At 50.3% G+C, this 18,631-nt stretch overlaps 1 protein-coding gene across 1 annotated transcript in view; it reads left to right on the forward strand.

Annotated features, from left to right (window-relative positions):
• AXL (AXL receptor tyrosine kinase) overlaps positions 1 to 18,631 on the forward strand; it is a 93,731-nt gene that overhangs the window by 60,819 nt on the left and 14,281 nt on the right. Inside the window, exons 9-13 of the mRNA XM_060257575.1 lie at positions 247 to 361; positions 4,979 to 5,008; positions 5,244 to 5,373; positions 5,520 to 5,611; positions 7,607 to 7,702. Of these exons, the coding sequence (XP_060113558.1) occupies positions 247 to 361; positions 4,979 to 5,008; positions 5,244 to 5,373; positions 5,520 to 5,611; positions 7,607 to 7,702 (463 nt within the window). The remainder of the gene's footprint in view (positions 1 to 246; positions 362 to 4,978; positions 5,009 to 5,243; positions 5,374 to 5,519; positions 5,612 to 7,606; positions 7,703 to 18,631) is intronic.

Genomic DNA, 18,631 nt, shown 5'->3' on the forward strand with positions numbered 1-18,631 from the left:
CAGCCATTTTGTGTCAGAACTCTGAAGGTGTCTGCAGGCTGAAAGGGGGCGGGGACGCCTGCTTTAAATATGTACTCGTCGTAAAGGATACCATCATGCTCAACCTCAGAAAGTGGCCAAGGAAGCGAAAACAGACCTGGAACAAGCTAAGCTGTTATGAGGGCAGATGCCCCACAGGGGAATTTCCCTGTCAGTTTGATGGCCAGTCCACTCCTACCCGGCATCACACTTCCCTCTTCCCCCCAGGTGGTTATGGATGTGGGATTAACCCACGAGAGAATCTTGGAGTGGAACTCATCCGTGCGGAACCTGACTGTTCGAATCGCAGCCTACACGGGGGCAGGCGATGGGCCTTGGAGTCGTGCTGTCATGGTTGCCCCCTTGGGTTTTGGTAAGTGAGCTTTTTTGGTTGGCTTCTCTACAGTGTGAAGGAATGGCTCTTCTGGCACCCTAGGCGGCACAGCTCCGCCCCAACCCCAAGTCACCGGGCCTGCCGCCTACTCGCGAGTGGCCCCGCGCCTGTCGTCTACTCACGAGTAGGTGCAGGGCTACTCGCGAGTAGGCGGCAGGCACGGGGATAAGATGCTGGCCATGTCGAAGCCGGTAGGGCCAAGCCTCGGCTGTCGGGGCGGGGGGTCAAAAAAGGAGGGAAGGGAAGGAAAGGTGCAGTGGCGATGGAGGAGAGAGTTTGTCATGGGCGGCGGGGGAGCCCAATCCACATTGGGGTGGAGCTAGGATCAAGGGTGTGACAAGCATAATTGAACTCCAAAGGGAGTTCTGGCTGTCACATCTAAAAGGACTGCACACCTTTTAAATGCTTTTCTTCCATAGGAAAGAATGAAGGATAGGGGCACCTTCTTTGGGGGCTCATAGAATTGGACCCCCTGGTCCAATCTTTTTGAAACATGGAGGGTATTTTGGGGTGAGGCACTGGATGCTATACTGAAAATTTGGTGCCTCTACCTCAAAACACAGCCCCCCTCCAGAGCCCCAGATACTCACGGATCAATTCTCCATTATTTCCTATAGGAATAAGTCTCCATAGGGAATAATAGAGTTCCCAGCAGACATTTCCCTCCCCCTGCTTTCTGATGACCCTGAAGTGGGGGGAGGGCCTCCAAACCAGGGGATCCCCTGCTCCCACCTGGGGATTAAAACCCAAAGAGAGACTGTGACAAAATAGCAAACACAATTGTTAATTCATTCACAATTATTTAAGTGTGAAAGTTCAAAGTGCTGATTATTATAATCCAATTCAACAATGAATATATCAAGGTAAGTACACGTCAATCATTTCCAAAACGTGTGTATATATACACAGTGTGTATATATACACACTCACATATATATATACACATACACACACACACACATATATATATACACACACACACTGTGACTAATAACCACTGATGGACCTCTGCTCCATATTTTTATCCAATCCCCTCTTGAAGCTGGCTATGCTTGTAGCCACCACCACATCCTGTGGCAGTAAATTCCATATGTTAATCACCCTTTGGGTGAAGAAGGACTTCCGTTTATCTGTTTTAACCTGACTGCTCAGAAATTTCATGGAATGCCCACGAGTTCTTGTGAGAAAGGGAGAAAAGTACTTCTTTCTCTGCTTTCTCCATCCCATGCATAATCTTGTAAACCTCTATCATGTCACCCCACAGTCGACGTTTCTCCAAGCTAAAGAATCCCAAGCATTTTAACCTTTCTTCATAGGGAAAGTGTTCCAAACCTTTAATCGTTCTAGTTGCCCTTTTCTGCACTTTTTCCAATGCTATAATATCCTTTTTGAGGTGTGCTGACAGAATTGTACACAGTATTCCAAATGAGACCGCAATGGCTGGGGCTGATTGGAGTTGTAGGCAAAAAACATCTGGAGAGCTACCGTTGGCCACCCCTGCAGTATACTATTGGCAGCCAGTGCAATTCCCACAGCCCCGGCTGTATGTGCTCCCACTTGGGAAGCCCCAGTAGCAGCCTGGCCACCTCATTCTGCACTAGCTGAAGTTTCCGGATTCGAGACAGGGGCAGCCCCAAGTAGAGGGCATTACAGTAGTCCAGTCTCGAGGTGACTGTTGCATGGATCACAGTTGCCAGGTTGCTGCGGTCCAGGAAGGGGACCGACTGCCTCGCCCGCCTGAGATGGAAAAATGCATTCCCAAACATGCCCTGTCGTTTCTGATGACAAACAGCTTGGGGGACTTGATTTATTTCCTTGTGTCTGGAAAGCACAACTGCTTCTAAGCACCGTCCGGTTCGTGAACACCCGATCGGATGTGGAGCCTCTGTTGAAAATAACTGATTGCTTTTTGTTTTCTTTTGCAGATGAGTTTTCTCCACGAGCTCAGCCAGGTGAGAGGCAACGTGTAGGGTTGCCAAGTCCAATTCAAGAAATATCTGGGGACTTTGGGGGTGGAGCCAGGAGACTTTGGGGGTGGAGCCAGGAGACATTGGGGCGGAGCCAGGAGACTATGGGGTGGAACCAGGAGACATTGGGGGTGGGGCCAGGAACATGGTTGTGACAAGCACAACTGAACTCCAAAAGGAGTTCTGGCCATCACATTTAAAGGGACTGCGCCCCTTTTAAATGCCTTCCCTCCATAGGAAATAATGAAGGATAGGGGCACCTTTTTTGGGGCTCACAGAATTGGACCCCCTGCTCCAATCCTTTTGAAACTTGGGGGGCATTTTGGGGAGAGGGACTGGATGCTATGCTGAAAATCTGGTGCCTCTACCTCAAAAAACAGCACCACCCCCCAGAACCCCAGATACCCGCGGATCAATTCTCCATTATTTCCTATGTGAATAAGTCTCCATAGGGAATAATAGAGTTCCCTCCCCTCCCCCCGCTTTCTCTCTCTCACTCACACACACGCTTAACTTGTTTCTGGTGCAAGCGGGCAGCCGTGTTGGTCTGAAGCAGTAGAACAAAGCAGGATTCTCTGTTGCCTCCACAACGAGGTCTGCAAAGTACAGGGGCTACGCTGCTCCTTTACACACACACTCACTTGTCCGAAAGGAAAGCCAAACAAACAGAGGGGCTGCACTCTCGCGAGGTCTGCTGTTGCTAACCCTTCCCCATGAAGTACTTCGTGCTCCAATTTAAAGGCACACACACATTTTAAAACTGGACCTGCTTGCAGGTCCTGCCCAAGATCTAGAGGTACAGGGTGGCTGTGGGGAAGGAGCTTCCCCCACCGGCCAGCTGGCTGGGGAAGCCTGTAAAACCGGGGAATCCCCCGCTGGGACCTGGGGATTGGGAAGCCTAGCAACATGTGTCCAGAGGCCGTCAGAAATTGACAGAGAATCAGAATCATAGAGAGTTTGGGGTGGGAGGGAGAATTAGGGTGGCTTGGACCTTTGGGGCAGCTAATGGGGATTGGAGGGGGGTGGGGAAGTGAGGAGGAACACCAGAAATTAACGTGATGTAGCCACATAACCTAAAAGTAGGCACATCAGGAGGGCGACACTCTGGTTTTTGGGCAAAACTCTATGGTGGGATATTTTAAATATATCCTGCCCTTCCCTGACAGGCTCAGGGCGGCTGACATCAATTAAAACAACATAAAATTACATTATTACAGTAAAATCACAATAAATTATTAAAACGTCTCAAACGTATGCAATTTTAATCCCTAGATGGCGTTATTAGTTTTGAATTAGTGCTGTTTGCTGTGGTGTTATCAGGTGTCATTGAGCGCACTGCGTTTCTACTTGGGTCGGATTAAAATATTCATGCTGTGGGGTGGTGAAATACCAGACGCCTCCACTAGGTGTTAAAAGCCTGTTTGAACAGTTCGGTCTTGCAGGCCCTGCGGAATTGTGGCAAGTCCCTGAAAACATCAGGGAGAGCATTCCAAAGGGTAGGGGCTGCTACCGAAAAGGCCCTTGCCTTGCTGGTGGACAGCCAAACATCCTTTGGCCCGGGGATCACTAAAAGGTTTTGTGAGCTTGACCGTAGTGCTCTTTGGGGCTCATGTGGGGAAAGACGGTCCCGGAGGTAGGCAGGTTCCAGGCCATATAGGGCTTTAAAGGTCATCACCAGCACCTTGAAGCGAGCTCGGAACGCCACAGGCAACCAGCGCAGCGTCTGCAGCGCAGGTTGAATGTGCTCCCGTAAAGGTAGCTCCGATAACAACCTGGCTGCAGCGTTCTCAGAGTTTGCGTCGGGGGCAGCCCCATGTAGAGGGCGTTACAGTAGTCTTCTACGATAGTTTTGCCCCCAAACCAGCATTTTACTCCCTGATGTGCCTCCCTCACTTCCAGGTCACATAGGCGCAGGGCTTTTTTTGAGCAGGAATGCACAGGAGCGCAGTTCTGGCTGGCTTTGCATTGGGGTGTGTGGCCTAATAGGCAAATGAGTTCCTGCTGGGCTTTTCAACAGAAGGCTTCCATTCTAGTGCACCCAACTTTGACACGGACATGTCCCTCCATTATTAAAAATGGCTGCCTTGAGGAGAAGAGGAAGAGGGAGATGCACAAAAAGCGGTAGAGCAGCTGGATTAGAATCCAGCTCACCTACTGCAGACCAACATGGCTAACCTCTGGAACAAAAGTCAGTGAATTGGATTAAAATTCTCCAAGAAGGGAGAGTGATCTTCGAAGTAGGAACCTGGAAGCAGGAAATGTTGATAACTGAGGTGATTTAGGGTTCCCAACTTCCAGGTGGGGCCTGGAGATTGCCCAGAATTGCAACCGATCTCCAGATGACAGAGATCGGCTCCCCTGGAGAAAATGGCTGCTTTAGAGGGTGGGTTGTTATGGCATTGTACCCTGCTGAGGTACCTCCCCTCCCTAAGCCCCTCCCAGGCTGTGTCTCCAAACCTCCAGGCAGTTCACAACCTGGAGTTGGCAACCTAGTTGAATCAGGAGGCTAGGCATGGAATTCCCCTGCTTTTCTCTCCAAGGCAGGGCTTCTTTTGTAGCAGGAACGCCCTTCCCTATTAGGCCACACCCCCTGATGTAGCCAATCCTCTGAGAGCTTACAGGGCTCTTGGTACAGGGCCTACTGTAAGCTCTTAGAGGATTGGCTACATCAGGGGTGGATGGCCTAATATGCAAAGGAGGTCCTGCTATAAAATAAATATCCCTGCTCCTAGGTATGTTTGATTCCAAACACAGATATCCTGTCTTTGCAGTACAAGCAGGGAAAGGGAAGGGAAATTCCACCTTGACTAGGGTGGGGAATCAGAATGGCCTTTGCCAATAACCCTTGTGTCTCTGCTTCATAGTAGAAAACGCTGCCCCCGCCTTCTCCTGGCACTGGTGGTATGTGGTGATCGCTGTGGCAGTGGCTGTCGCGGCCGCCATCTTCATCATCGTCTTCTTGACACGGATGAGGAAGAAGGAAACACGATACGGGTAAGTGGAGAACCGAAGGAACTGGGACCCAGGACAGGCCCCTCGAGGGCAGAGGTGTGGACTGGCTGCTTGTTTCTGGCCGTGGGTCTAATATTGGGCATTTTTTTTTGTGATTTTCCCCCCATCTGTCCTCCCCCAATCTGCAGGGAAGCATTTGAACCCAGCATGGAGCAAGGAGAACTGGTGGTTCACTACCGGGTTCGCAAATCGTATAGTCGCCGAACCACCGAAGCCACCTGTGAGTGTCTGGCACAGAACAGGGTCCCTCTTCCCCCTCCATCCAGGGTTCCTGCAGCTCAGGGGTTCCCAACCTTGCTGAGCCTGTGGCCACCTGTGAAATTCTCACACAGGACGGTGGGCACGATCACAAAATGGCTGCCATGGGAAGACCACAAACTATCAGCGAATGAGGGTATACAGAATCTTAATAGTAACAGTAGGAAAAGGAAAGAGTCCAGTGGCACCTTAAAGACTAGCAAAATTTGTGGTAGGGTAGAAGCTTTCATAAGAGCCCCGTGGAGCAGGGTGGCAAAGCTGCAGTGATGCAGTCGGAGCCCTCTGCTCATGACCTGAGTTCGATCCCAGCGGAAGCTGGTTCAGGTAGCCGGCTCCAGGTTGACTCAGCCTCCCATCCTTCCGAAGTCGGTCAAAGGAATCCCCAGCTTGCTGGGGGGGGGGGGGAGTGTAGATGACAGGGGAAGGCAAGGGCAAACCACCCGGTAAAAAGTCTGCCATGAAAACGTTGTGAAAGCAACGTCACCCCAGAGTCGGAAACGACTGGTGCTTGCACAGGGGACTACCTTTGCCTTTTTAGGAGCTTTCATGAGTCACTGCTCATTTGAAGTGTCGCACAGTGATGCTGTGGTTTTGGAGCAAAACTCTATGGTCAAACCGGCTTCAAACCCTAGAGTCCAGCCCTCAAACAAGAGCGTCACTGTGCAACATCTCCAACATGATGACGTTACTTCCAGGTGATGCCATTGTGTTGAGGACAACCCAGGGGAATCCCAGGTGGGACTTGAGGACTGGCGACCCTATGCCCTTCCCATCCGTTCATCCCCAAACATTATCCATAAGCTCCATATGCACCACCTTTGGAAGATCTGTCTCAAGCCTGGATTCCATCCGAACTGTATCTCTTCCCCTTCTGAGGATATTTGCCTCTTCACTATGAAGCTGCTTTGAACTCTGTTTGGAAAAGCAAAGTATAAGTAACTGTTGTAATCAGTAATTTTTCTGGGGTCAAGCCCCATGAATCCTGCTTTCTGAACTCCAAATTTGAATATACTGACCCTCATTGGAGTAGGAACTTTGATTCCAAACTGTAGCTCCGGTCAGGCTAGGGCCGGGGTCCCAAAAGTCGTTGAGCCTGTGGGGACCTTTGGAATTCTGACAGAATGTGGTGGGCGCAACCACAAAATGGCTGCCACAGAAGGTGAAGCCAGCCACAAAATGGCCGCCACGACTGACCTTCAGTCACACAGTGAAGACCTTTGCTGGGGTGGCAGCTGCTGTCAAAGCAACGTGTTTTTTTTAAAAAAAAAAATCTGCACAGCCAATCAAACCTCCAGGAGCCAATCAGATGCCTTGCTGAGCACACCTGGCCACACCCACTTTCTAAGAACAGTTGCCAGGCAGCAGTTAAGGTGTCGGTGGTCGCATTGATGCCCATGTACTCCACGTTGGGGATCCCAGGACTAGGGAAAGGCCTCGGTGGAATTCAGAGAGGTAGTAGCTATGAGGGACCAGCAGGAATGCACACTTTGTACAATTAAAAACAAGACTTATTCTGTTGATAGTGTAAGCTGGGGTCAAAGGTCAAGGAGGTGGTTCAGCTTCAAGAAGAAGCCAAGGGGTGGAGAAAAGCTGGTTCAAAAGGACCCTTCTGCCTTTGAGAGGGCCCAGTTTATGGGTCAACATTGGACTGTCCAAGCTTTGAGTTGACCTGACCTGAAACAATTTATTTAGCGCTTTGAGCCAATCAGAAGACGAGGTTGGAAGACATTCAGGGACGGTTATTGCTTCCTCATCGACCTACCAGGCCCTGAGCTTTCTTGTCTTTAAAGCTGAGATGCCTTTCTCCAAGTCCTCAAGGGCTTCGATGCCGAATGTATCCGCAACTGGCTTGTCCACGCCCCTCGTAGTGCCAGGGAAAAAAGACCTCTCGAGTTTGGGCTCCGTTTCCGGCGCAGAGTGTTTATGCACATCCCGTAACCTCCTTTTCTCCCTACAGTGAACAGCCTGGGGATTAGCGAGGAGCTGAAGGAGAAATTGCGAGATGTGATGATTGATCGCCACAAGGTGGCACTGGGGAAAACCCTTGGGGAAGGTACGTTACCTTGGCGACCGGCACTCTCCGATAACGTCTGCAGCCCAGAGAGAAGTCTCTGGAGGGCACGTAAATGAAAACGACCCCAGGGCCTTCTCCAAGCCAGCCAATGGGATGGTGGGGGCTTCGAGAGCCACACAACATGTGTGAAAGAGCCACATGGGGCTCCCAAGGCCCTACACCACAGTGGCTTTCTCTTAGGCATGTTCTGTGACTGGTGCTGGACTGCAGGCTGGGGATCAAGATGGTGAGAGGTCTGGAGACCAAGTCCTACAAAGAACAGTTGAAGGAGGTGGGCATGTTTAGCCTGGAGAGGAGGTGGCTAAGAGGTGATATGATCTCCAAGTACTTGAAGGGCTCTCCTATAGAGGATGGGGTGGAATTGTTTTCTGTGGACCAGAACCAACGGGCTGAAATTAAATCAAAAGTTTCTGGCTCAACATGAGGAAGAACTTCCTGACCGTTAGAGCGGTTCCTCAGTGGAACAGGCTTCCTCCTCAGGAGGTGGTGGGCTCTCCTTCCTTGGAGGTTTTTCAACAGAGGCTAGATGGGCATCTGACAGCAATGAAGATCCCGTGAATTTAGTGGGGGAGGTATTTGTGAGTTTCCTGCATTATGCAGGGGGTTGGACTAGATGACCCCGGAGGTCCCTTCCAACTCTGTGATTCAATGAAGGTAGGAGCGAGTTCAAAGAGTTTGAGAGGCACGATTCCATGGAAACGGTAAGACTTGGGAAGGAGGGAGAGACAGAGAGATTGCTGCGCCATGCAAGTTTTCCAGAAGGAAGTTCTAGGTCTAAACAGCAATGGGATGTGGGGAGAGAGAGCTGCATTTCACATTAAAGAACTTGGCTCCCTACGGCGGCTCTTGTTTCAGAGTTTTGGGGAGTCCAGGGACCTGTTCGGGAGGCTCTTTGCACAGGTAGGAAGAGGTTAACGCGTCGCCGGCCAACTTTGCAGCTGACCCGTGTCTTTCCCCCAAGCCTGGAAGAGACCCAAATGTTGCAAAACCAGTGCAGGAAAAACACACGCCCCAAATTGCACAACTAGAAAGTGGCATTTGGAATTATATAAGTGGATTGATTATTTGTATGACGTATTTCCATCGCCGGGGTTTCTCAACAAACCAGACAGCGGACTCCGTGTTCTGGTTCTTGTCCCAGGAAACTCCCGTATCTATGTTTGCAATGAACAGAGCCCCGTGGCGCAGAGTGTTAAAGCTGCAGTACTGCAGTCCTAAGCTCTGCTCGCAACCTGAGTTCGATCCCCGGTGGAAGCTGGGTTTTCAGGTAGCCGGCTCGAGGTTGACTCAGCCTTCCACCCTTCCGAGGTCGGTCAGATGAGTCCTTAGCTTGCTGGGGGAAAAGTGTAGATGACTGGGGAAGGCGATGGCAAACCACTCCGTAAAAAGTCTGCAGTGAAACGTTGTGAAAGCAGCCTCACCCCAGAGTCGGAAACGACTGGTGCTTGCGCAGGGGACCTTTCCTTTTCCTTCTCGAATGAGGGAATACATTTTGGAGGTGTGAGAGACTGAGCTGGATTCTGACCTGAATGGAATGTGGGGGTGTCTCCAGGTGGAAAATCTCTGGGAGGAGGTCAGTGCATCTATTGAATGCATGCGCATGAACAGGGGTGGAATTCTAGCCAGGGCTCCTTTGCATATTAGGCCACACACCCCTGTTGTAGCCAATCCTCCAGGAGCTTACAAAAAAGAGCCTTGTAAGCTCTTGGAGGATTGGCTACATCAGGGGTGTGTGGCCTAATATGCAAAGCGGCTCCTGCTAGAATCCCACCCCTGCCCATGAACATTAAGCCTCCATGCGATCTCCCAGCTGTCCTGTCTCACACGGTGCCTGCCTTTTGCACTGTTTGATTGTATAGCATAGGACAAACCAGGACGTTTTTTTAAACAAGAAGGAGTAGAGTTGCCCATTCCAGGTTGGGGAATGAACATATGAATGAACATCTGAAGCTGCCTTCTGCTGAACCAGACCCTCCTGGGTCCATCAAAGTCAGTATTGTCTACTCAGACTGGCAGCGGCTCTCCAGGGTCTCAAGCTGAGGTTTTTCACGCCTACTTGCCCGGACCCTTTTCAGTTGGAGATGCCGGGGATTGAACCTGGGACCTTCTGCAATGCTGAGTAGAGGCTCTACCACTGAGCTACAGCCCCACTTCATGGCTCTCCAGAGTCTCAAGGCTGAGGTCTTTCCCATCCCTTCCTGCCTGGTCCTTTTAACTGGAGATGCCGGGGTTGGAACCTGGGACCTTCTGTGTGTCAAGCGGATGCTCTACCACTGAGCTACAGCCTCACTTCATGGCTCTCCAGGGTCACAGGCTGAGGTCTTTCCCATCATCTCTTGCCTGGTCCTTTTAACTGGAGACGTCGGGGATTGGACCTGGGACCTTCTGCTTACCAAGCAGATGCTCTACCACTGAGCTGCCGTCCCTCCCCAATTCCTGGATGTTTAGGGATGAAGCCTAGAGAAGGTGGGTTTTGGAGAGGGGACCTCAGCAGAGTTATAATGCACATGAGCGCACGTGAGCTTTCATGAGCCACGTCTTCCAACCTGAAGAAGCGAGCAGTAGCTCATGGAAGCTCCTCCCCTGCCACAAATTTTGTTAGACTTTATGGCGCTGCTCTTTTCCACTGCTACAGACCCACTAACAGCGACCTAGGGGAGGGGAGGGACGGTGGCTCAGTGGTAGAGCATCTGCTTGGGAAGCAGAAGGTCCCAGGTTCAATCCCTGGCATCTCCAAAAAAGGGTCCAGGCAAATAGGTGTGAAAAACCTCAGCTTGAGACCCTGGAGAGCCGCTGCCAGTCTGAGAAGACAATACTGACTTTGATGGACCAAGGGTCTGATTCAGTATAAGGCAGCTTCATATGTTCATATGTACCTATCTTGATGAATACACACAAAGACACACGAAGCTGCCTGATACCGAATCAGAACCTTGGTCCATCACTACCACTGAGCTACAGCCCCACTTCATGGCTCTCTCAGACTGGCAGCGGCTCTCCAGGGTCTCAGGCTGAGGTCTTTCCCATCCCCTCCACTGAGCTACAGCCCCACTTCCTGGCTCTCCAGTGTTTCAGACTGAGGTCTTTCCCATCCCCTCCTGCCTGGTCCTTTTAACTGGAGATGCCGGGGGTTGAACCTGGAACTGTCTGCATGCAAAGCAGAGGCTCTTCTACTGAGCCACAGTCCCTCCGCTTGCCACAGACAATGCCATAGACTCCACCCTCCGAACCAGCCATGTCTTTTAGGAGCACTGATCTCTGTCCTATAGAGATGAGTTGTAATTCTGGGAGATTTCCAGCCACCCCCTGTAGGTTGGCAAACCTCAAAAGAGTCTTGAAGGTCATGAATGAAGAACAAGTTTTCATTCAACATTTCTTTGCACGGATCAAAGGCCCTTCCTACATGGGGCAGAAAGCGTGGGGCAGAAAGGTCTGTTTTCCTCATTTGGGTCACAGGCCTGGCACGGTTTCCTCCTCGTCTTCACTTAGGAAGTCAAATAAGTTTCCTCTGAGCACAGCTGGGATTAGTTTAAAAGCATTTTGGAAAGCTGAGCTGGAAAAGCCTCTGGCTACGGCAGAAACGTTCTCTCCCCCCCCCCCCCAAACACTTCCACCCCCTTTTTTATGCCGTGTGTATGTGTGTGTGTGGGGAGGCGTAGTTCCCAGTTCAGACATCCAGAGAGCTTAACGAAAGGTGCAATAAAAAACAACAGAATCAGCTGGGGAAACTTTAGATCTTGGTCAGCAGACTACTTTCCCTGGAGGACCACCAGAGGAGAAAGCAGGGGGAGGTGATTAGGACCTCAGATATTACCCGTTCTTGCAGTCAGTTTGGGTTGCCATCTTCCTCCCTGCTTCTGTCTTTCCCGTGCGACTCACGCCAGTTGCCATATCTTCCAGGTGGCACCTGGAGATGTCCCGCTGTTTCAATCAGTCTCCGACAACAGAGATCATTTCTCCTTGAGAAAATGGCTGCTTTAGAGGGTGGGCTGTATGGCGTGATACCCTACAGAAGCCCGTCTCCTCCACAAACCCCCTCTCCCAGGCTCACACCCAAAATCTTCCAGCCCAGAGCTGGCAACCCTAAAACAAGTTCAATTCCCATCTCTTTCACCTCTTGACTGGTGATCAGAGGGCCAGGCATGCCCTCTCTACAGGCCAGGATTTGCTGGATATTCTGACACAGAGCTAGCGCGGGCGCCATCACAAATGGCTGCCGGAAGGGGCGGAGCCAGCCACAAAATGTCAGGGATACAAGGTTATCGATAACTTTTAAGAGTAGGGCTTTTTTTGAGCAGGAATGCACAGGAACGCAATTCCGGTTGACTTGGCATCAGGGGTGTGGCCTGATATACAAATGAGTCCCTGCTGGGCTTTTTCTACCCCCCAAAAGCCCCGTGTGAAACAATAGTGACATCAGGGGGTGTGGGCCTAATATGGAATTGAGTTCCTGCTGGGCTTTTTCTACAAAAAAAAAAGCCCTGTGTGAAACAATGGCGCTGCCAGGGGGTGTGGGCCTAATACACAAACGAGTTCCTGCTGGGCTTTTCCTACCAAAAAAAGCCCTGTGTGAAACACTAGTGACATCGGGGAGTGGTGTGTGGCCTAATATGCAAATAAGCTCCTGCGGGCTTTTTCTGCAAAAAAAGGCCTGCTTAATAACATTTTCCAGCAGAAGCTCTGTTTAGCAGACTGCTTTTCAATCTGCAGAGCCGGTCAGAAGTCCTGCTGCGAAGCAGTCCCACCTACCCCACCCCCCACTTTGCTAAAAGCACTTGGTAGGACCCAGAAAAGATGTCAGCAGGCACCCACAGGGCATCACATTGGGAACCCCTGTTTTGAGTCGCTAACTTTTATGTTAAACCCTTTGGTTAACTCAGGGCAGGGGGCTGGGTTTGTATTTCAAATTTCGTATCCTGTAGGGTGGCCAAGTCCAAGTCAAGAAATATCTAGGGACTTTGGGGGTGGAGCCAGGAGCAAAGTTGCAGCAAGCAGAATTGAACTCCAAAGGGAGTTTCTGGTCATCACATTTAAAGGGACCACACACCTTTTAAATGCCTTCCCTCCTTTTGGAAATAATGAAGGATAGGGGCACGTTCTTTTGGGGCTCATAGAATTGGACCCCCTGGTCCAAACTTTTTCAAACTTGTGGGGGGAGGTTAGGACAGACCCTAGAGGACATGCTGAAAACTTGGTGCTTCTACCTCAAAAAAACAGCCCCCCCCCCGAGCCACAGATACCCATAGATCAATTCTCCATTATACCCTCTGGGAATCAGTCTCCATAGGGAATAATGGAGTGTCCAGCAGACGTTTCCTTCCCCCACCCCGCTTTCTGATGACCCTGAAGCGGGAGAGGGCCTCCAAACCGGGGGATCTTCTGCCTCCACCTGGGACTGGCAACCACTGGCAACCCTAAATCCTCAGTAGAACTCTTTTTTACATTGATGTGTCTTCTGAGGAACTTCTGTTTGCCTGAACGTTGTAGGGAACTCGGAACCCACATTCAGAAGCACCCAGTTCACTCAGGGTGAAGCCTGAAGTGCATGCGACGTTTCCAGCTGTTCTTCTCATCAAGGAATCTCTGCTTTGCTTTGACAGAACGTATTTTTGAAAACCTCTGGATTAGGGGATCTGCTCCACGCCTTCCAGTTTTTCTGTAAAAAAGATTTTTTAAAAAGTTATATATATATATATATAAATTAAAGTCTGTTGATAATAAATGAAAGAGATACGATCCGTTGCAAGACAGAGAGTCCCAAAACATCGAGGGATCCAGAGGAAAATGTTATTTAAACGTTAGAACAAAACAGAGGAACAGGAGAGAAAGAGGTGACAGCCAAAATTTGTGATGTGGGAGGAAAATCACAAGACTCTCCGGGCAGCCAAAAGTTTCAACTTTTCTCCAGCAAACTTGAGCTTTGGGATTTATTCCTAAATTCAGAGGTGGGCCCTGGCACAACTCAGGCGTCACTCTCTGATTCCCTCTGCTACCCCGCTTTGGAAATCTGGATCTCCGTGTCCCAGATACGTGGGGCCAGTTCAAGGTACCTTGTCTTTCTAAGCACGGTACTCCCAAAACCTTCTAGGCCTCTGAGCTGAACCTCCCACCCCGACCCCCATGGCAAGCAGAATTGCCAGATCCGGATTAGGAAATACCTGGAGATTTGGGGGGTGGAGCCTGGGGAGGGTGGGGCTTGGGGAGGGGAGAAGCCTCAGCAGGGGATAATGCCATAGCATTGACCCCCTTCAAAGCAGCCATTTCCTACAGGGGAAAACAACCCTACCAGTTGTTTGGTGTAGCCAGTTTGGTGTAGTGGTTAAGTGTGAGGACTCTTATCTGGGAGAACCGGGTTTGATTCCCCACTCCTCCACTTGCACCTGCTAGCATGGCCTTGGGTCAGCCATAGCTCTGGCAGAGGTTGTCCTTGAAAGGGCAGCTGCTGTGAGAGCCCTCTCCAGCCCCACCCACCTCACAGGGTGTCTGTTGTGGGGGAGGAAGGTAAAGGAGATTGTGAGCCGCTCTGAGACTCTTCGGAGTGGAGGGCGGGATATAAATCCAACATCTTCATCTTCTTCATCTTCATACCATGCCAAGAAATTCAATAAATCACAATGGTTATCTATCTATCTATCTATCTATCTATCTATCTATCTATCTATCTATCTATCTATCTATCTATCTATCATCATTAATCACAATGATTATCTATCTATCTATCTATCTATCTATCTATCTATCTATCTATCTATCTATCTATCTATCTATCTATCTATCTATCTATCTATCATCTTCTTCATCATCATCATCATCATCATCTATCTATCTATCATCTATCTATCAATCATCTATCATCTCTCTTTCTCTCTCTATCATCTATCTGAAATTCTAGAACGAAGTGCCAACAATTCAAGTACAAAAGTAATTACGTTTTTGCTAAACAATAGTTGAAATAATGTATTTATACAAAATACTGTACTTATGTAGCCTCCAGGTGGGAAACACGTTGATTATAATCATTGTTATTTATTCAAATAGACAGCCGTGTTGGTCTGAAGTAGTAGAACAAAATAGGAGTCAATAGCACCTTTAAGACCAACAGTTTTATCAGAACGTAAGCTTTCGTGTGCATGTTATTTATTGAATTTCTTGGCACATTGTGGTCGTTTTCTATCGTTGATTTTGTATCCACTGTGACCCATAGTCTTGTATTGCATTCTTTCAGCCCAACAGGGATTTATTTGCATATTAGGCCACACACCCCGACCAGCATTTTTCCACGCAAGGCTTTTTGGTAGGAAAAGTGCAGCAGGAACTCATTTGCATACTAGGCCACACCCCTGACACCAAGCCAGCCGGAACTGCGCCCCTGCTCAGAAAGAAGCCCCATATTTTCTCCAGGGGAACTAATCTTGGCTATCTGGAGATCAGTTGTACTAGCCGGAGATATCTAGGTAGCGTCTGGCAACCTTTCTCTGTTAGCACCTGAGAAATGACTGGCTCAATGCAAGCAAGCAATAGCCTGATTTGCATGTAGGGCTGCCAATCCCCGGGTGGGGGCAGGGGATCCCCCCGTTTGGAGGCCCTCTCCTGCTTCAGGGTCATCAGAAATCAGGGAGGGGGGGGAATGTCTGCCGGACACTCCATTATTCCCTATGGAGACCAATTCGCATAGGGTATAATGGAGAATTGATCTGTGGGTATCTGAGGCTCTGGGTCCCCCCTGTTTTTTGAGGTAGAGGCACCAAATTTTCAGCATAGCATCTAGTGACGCTCCTCAAAATACCCCCCCCCACACACACACATTTCAAAAAGATTGGACTGGGGGGTCCAATTCTTTTGTTGTTCAGTCACACAGTTGAGTCCGACTCTTTGCGACCCCATGGACAAAGTCACGCCAGGCCCTTCGGTCTTCTACCATCCTCCAAAGTCTACTCAAATTCGTGTTTGTTACATCAGTAACGTTGTCCAGCCATTTCATTTTTTGCCATCCCCTTCTTCTTTTGCCTTCTGTCTTTTCCCAGCATCAGGGTCTTCTCCAGTGACTGCTCCCTTCTCATTGGGCGGCCAAAGTATTTGAGCTTCCGCTTTAGCATCTGACCAATCCTATGCACCTCAAAAGAAGGTGTCCCTGCCCTTCATTATTACAAACGGAAGGAAGGCATTTAAAAGAAGTGTGCTCCCTTTAAACATGGTGGCCAGAACTCTCTTTGGAGATTTTGAGTTCAATTGTGCTTGCCACACCCTTGCTTCTGGCTCCACCGTCAGTGTCTCCTGGCACCACCCCCAAAGTCCCTAAATATTTCTTAAGTCGGACTTGGCAACCCTTTTTGCACGGAGGGAGTGGGGGACAACGCGGATTTGAACCCGGGCCTTTAAAGGGAAGTAGAATTCACCAAGTGAACAGACATGGGAGTTTCCCCAAAAGCAGGACATAATTCCCCCTACATATGACAAATGCCACAGAACAGCAAAGGGTCTGTCAGCCGGTTAATTTTTCATGGAAGCTGGCCTTCAGAGGAGGAAGCATCCGAGGAATTCCATAAGTAAACACAAGAGATCTGTGAGTCCAAACTCCTCACTGAGGAATTAGGAAGTTCCTGGAGATTTCAAGGCGGAGGAATTTAGGGAAGGGAGGTAGGGTTGCCAATCCCCTGGTGAGGGCAGGGGATCCCCCACATTTGGAGGCCCTCCCCCTGCTTCAGGGTCAACAGAAAGTGTGTGGGGGGTGGAAATGTCTGCTGGGCACTCTATTATTCCCTATGGAGACCGATTTCCATAGAGTATAATGGAGAATCGATCTGTGGGTATCTGGGGTTCGGGGGGGGGGGGGCTGTTTTTGAGGTAGAGGAACCAAATTTTCAGCACAACATCCAGTGCCTCTCCTCAAAACACCCTCCAAGTTTAATAAAGATTAGACCCGGGGGTCCGATTCCATGAGCCCCAAAAGAAGGTACTCCTATCCTTCATTATTCTAAACAGAGGGAAGGCATTTAAAAGGAGCACGTGGTCCCCTTAAATGTGATGGCCAGAACTCCCTTCGAAGTTTATTGGGCTTGCCACACCCTTGCTCCTGGCTTCACCCCCAGAGTCTCCTGGCTCCACCCCCAAAGTCCCCAGATATTTCTTGAGTCAGACTTGGCAACCCTATGCAGGTTGGCAATCCTAAGCTCTTCTTCATTGTGTGGGACGGAAGCCAGAAAAGGAGCCTGACCCCTCCAGTGAAAAATCCCACAGGAGGTCCCCAATACACCCCCCCCCCTCCAGCCACACATGGGGGGTCACGTGGGTTTTGCCAAGGCATCTGCTTGGAGAGGAAACGCAGACAGGTGGGGAATCCATTTCCCCCTCCCCTCCCGGGGCTGAAGAACATGAGTCTTGTAAAGGCTTCGGCACGCGACGGGAGCGCTTCCAGAGCCAAGACGACCGCTAACATTTTCCGGACGGAATCAGACTTTCCGTGTCTGACTCAGTTTGCCGGCGGCCGTTGCTTCTGCCGACTCAAATCTGGGGGCATGCGAAGGACCGGCCAAGGCCTAAGAGTCAGGCCCGTGTGACTTGGCCCGTCCTCCCAAATTTACGGCATGGTGGAGCAGGTTTGCAAAGGAGAAGGAGGGGGAAGAGAGCGGCTCAATCAGAACCAGGTTGTGAAGCCCAGAATCTGTTCACGAGGCCAGGGTGCGGTCCTGAAAAGCAAGGGAGCCTCTGGGCGTGTGCAGAGGCCCCCTCTCTGCTGAGTAGACCACTCAGCCCACCCATGACTGAGGGAGGTTGGTTCTTTAGTTAAGCAGCTGCCTGGAATGGCACATGAAGGCTTGCCAGGTCTGTGTTGGAAAATACCCAGAGACTTTGGGGGTGGAGCTGGAAGAGGGCAGGGTTTGGGGAGGGGCCTCCACATGGCACACTGCCATAAAGTCCACTCTTCCAAGCAGCCATTTTCTCCAGGGCAGCTGATCTCTGCCAGCTGGAGATCAGTAGTAAAAGCAGGTGATCTCCAAGCCCCACCTGGAGGGTGGCAACCCCAGGCACATGGAGGGCACGGGTCGTGCGTCGAAGGGCTCCGGCTTGCTCCCAGACCTCAGCAGCAGCATATATTGAGATGGAGCAGCTAGGTCTCTCCTAGCCACCAGTGGGGGATGTGGAGGTAGGGTTGCCAGCTCCAGACAGGGAGAATCCTGGAGATTTGGAGCTGCAGCTTGGGGATGATAGGGGACCTCAGAGGGGGACAGTGCCCCGTAGTCCACCCCCCAGAGCAGAGGTGTTGAATTCATCTGTTAGGATTTGGGGCTTTTTTTGAGCAGGAACACAGTTCTGGCTGGCTTGGTGACAGGGGTGTGGCCTAATATGCAAATGAGTTCCTGCTGGGCTTTTCCCCACAAAAAAGCCCCGCACAAAACAATGGCGCTATCAGGGGGTGTGGTCTAGTGCGCAAATTAGTTTCTGCTGGACTTCTCTCACAAAAAAAGTCCCGCGCAGAACAATGGCACTATCAGGGGTATGTGGCCTAATATGCAAATGAGTTCCTGCTGGGCTTTTTCCTACAAAAAAGCCCTGCGCGTAACAATGGTGTGGTCAGGGGCATGGCCCAATATGTAAATTAGTTCCTGCTGGCTTTTTTTTTTTCTACAAAAAGAAGCCCTGGATGTGTCTGACATAAATGTCACTTTGTTGGGTCAGGCCACCTGTGCCATAAAATTGACTGCCAGGTACGAGATATCAGCTTTGTAAAGGACACAGGGGCTGCTAACAGACTTGCACTTTGGGCCGACCCAGAGACGCCTCAGGAGGCGACCTCAAAAAACCCTCCACGCACAAACATCTGGTGGGCATCCTGATCCCGTACTCACCCCGTCCTTGAGGCGGCTCCACCCACCTCAAAAAGGCACCATGGCAAAAGTGGGGCCTTTT

Source organism: Heteronotia binoei, chromosome 17 (genome assembly GCF_032191835.1).
Source record: "Heteronotia binoei isolate CCM8104 ecotype False Entrance Well chromosome 17, APGP_CSIRO_Hbin_v1, whole genome shotgun sequence".
In the NCBI taxonomy this organism is placed as follows: Eukaryota; Metazoa; Chordata; class Lepidosauria; order Squamata; family Gekkonidae; genus Heteronotia; species Heteronotia binoei.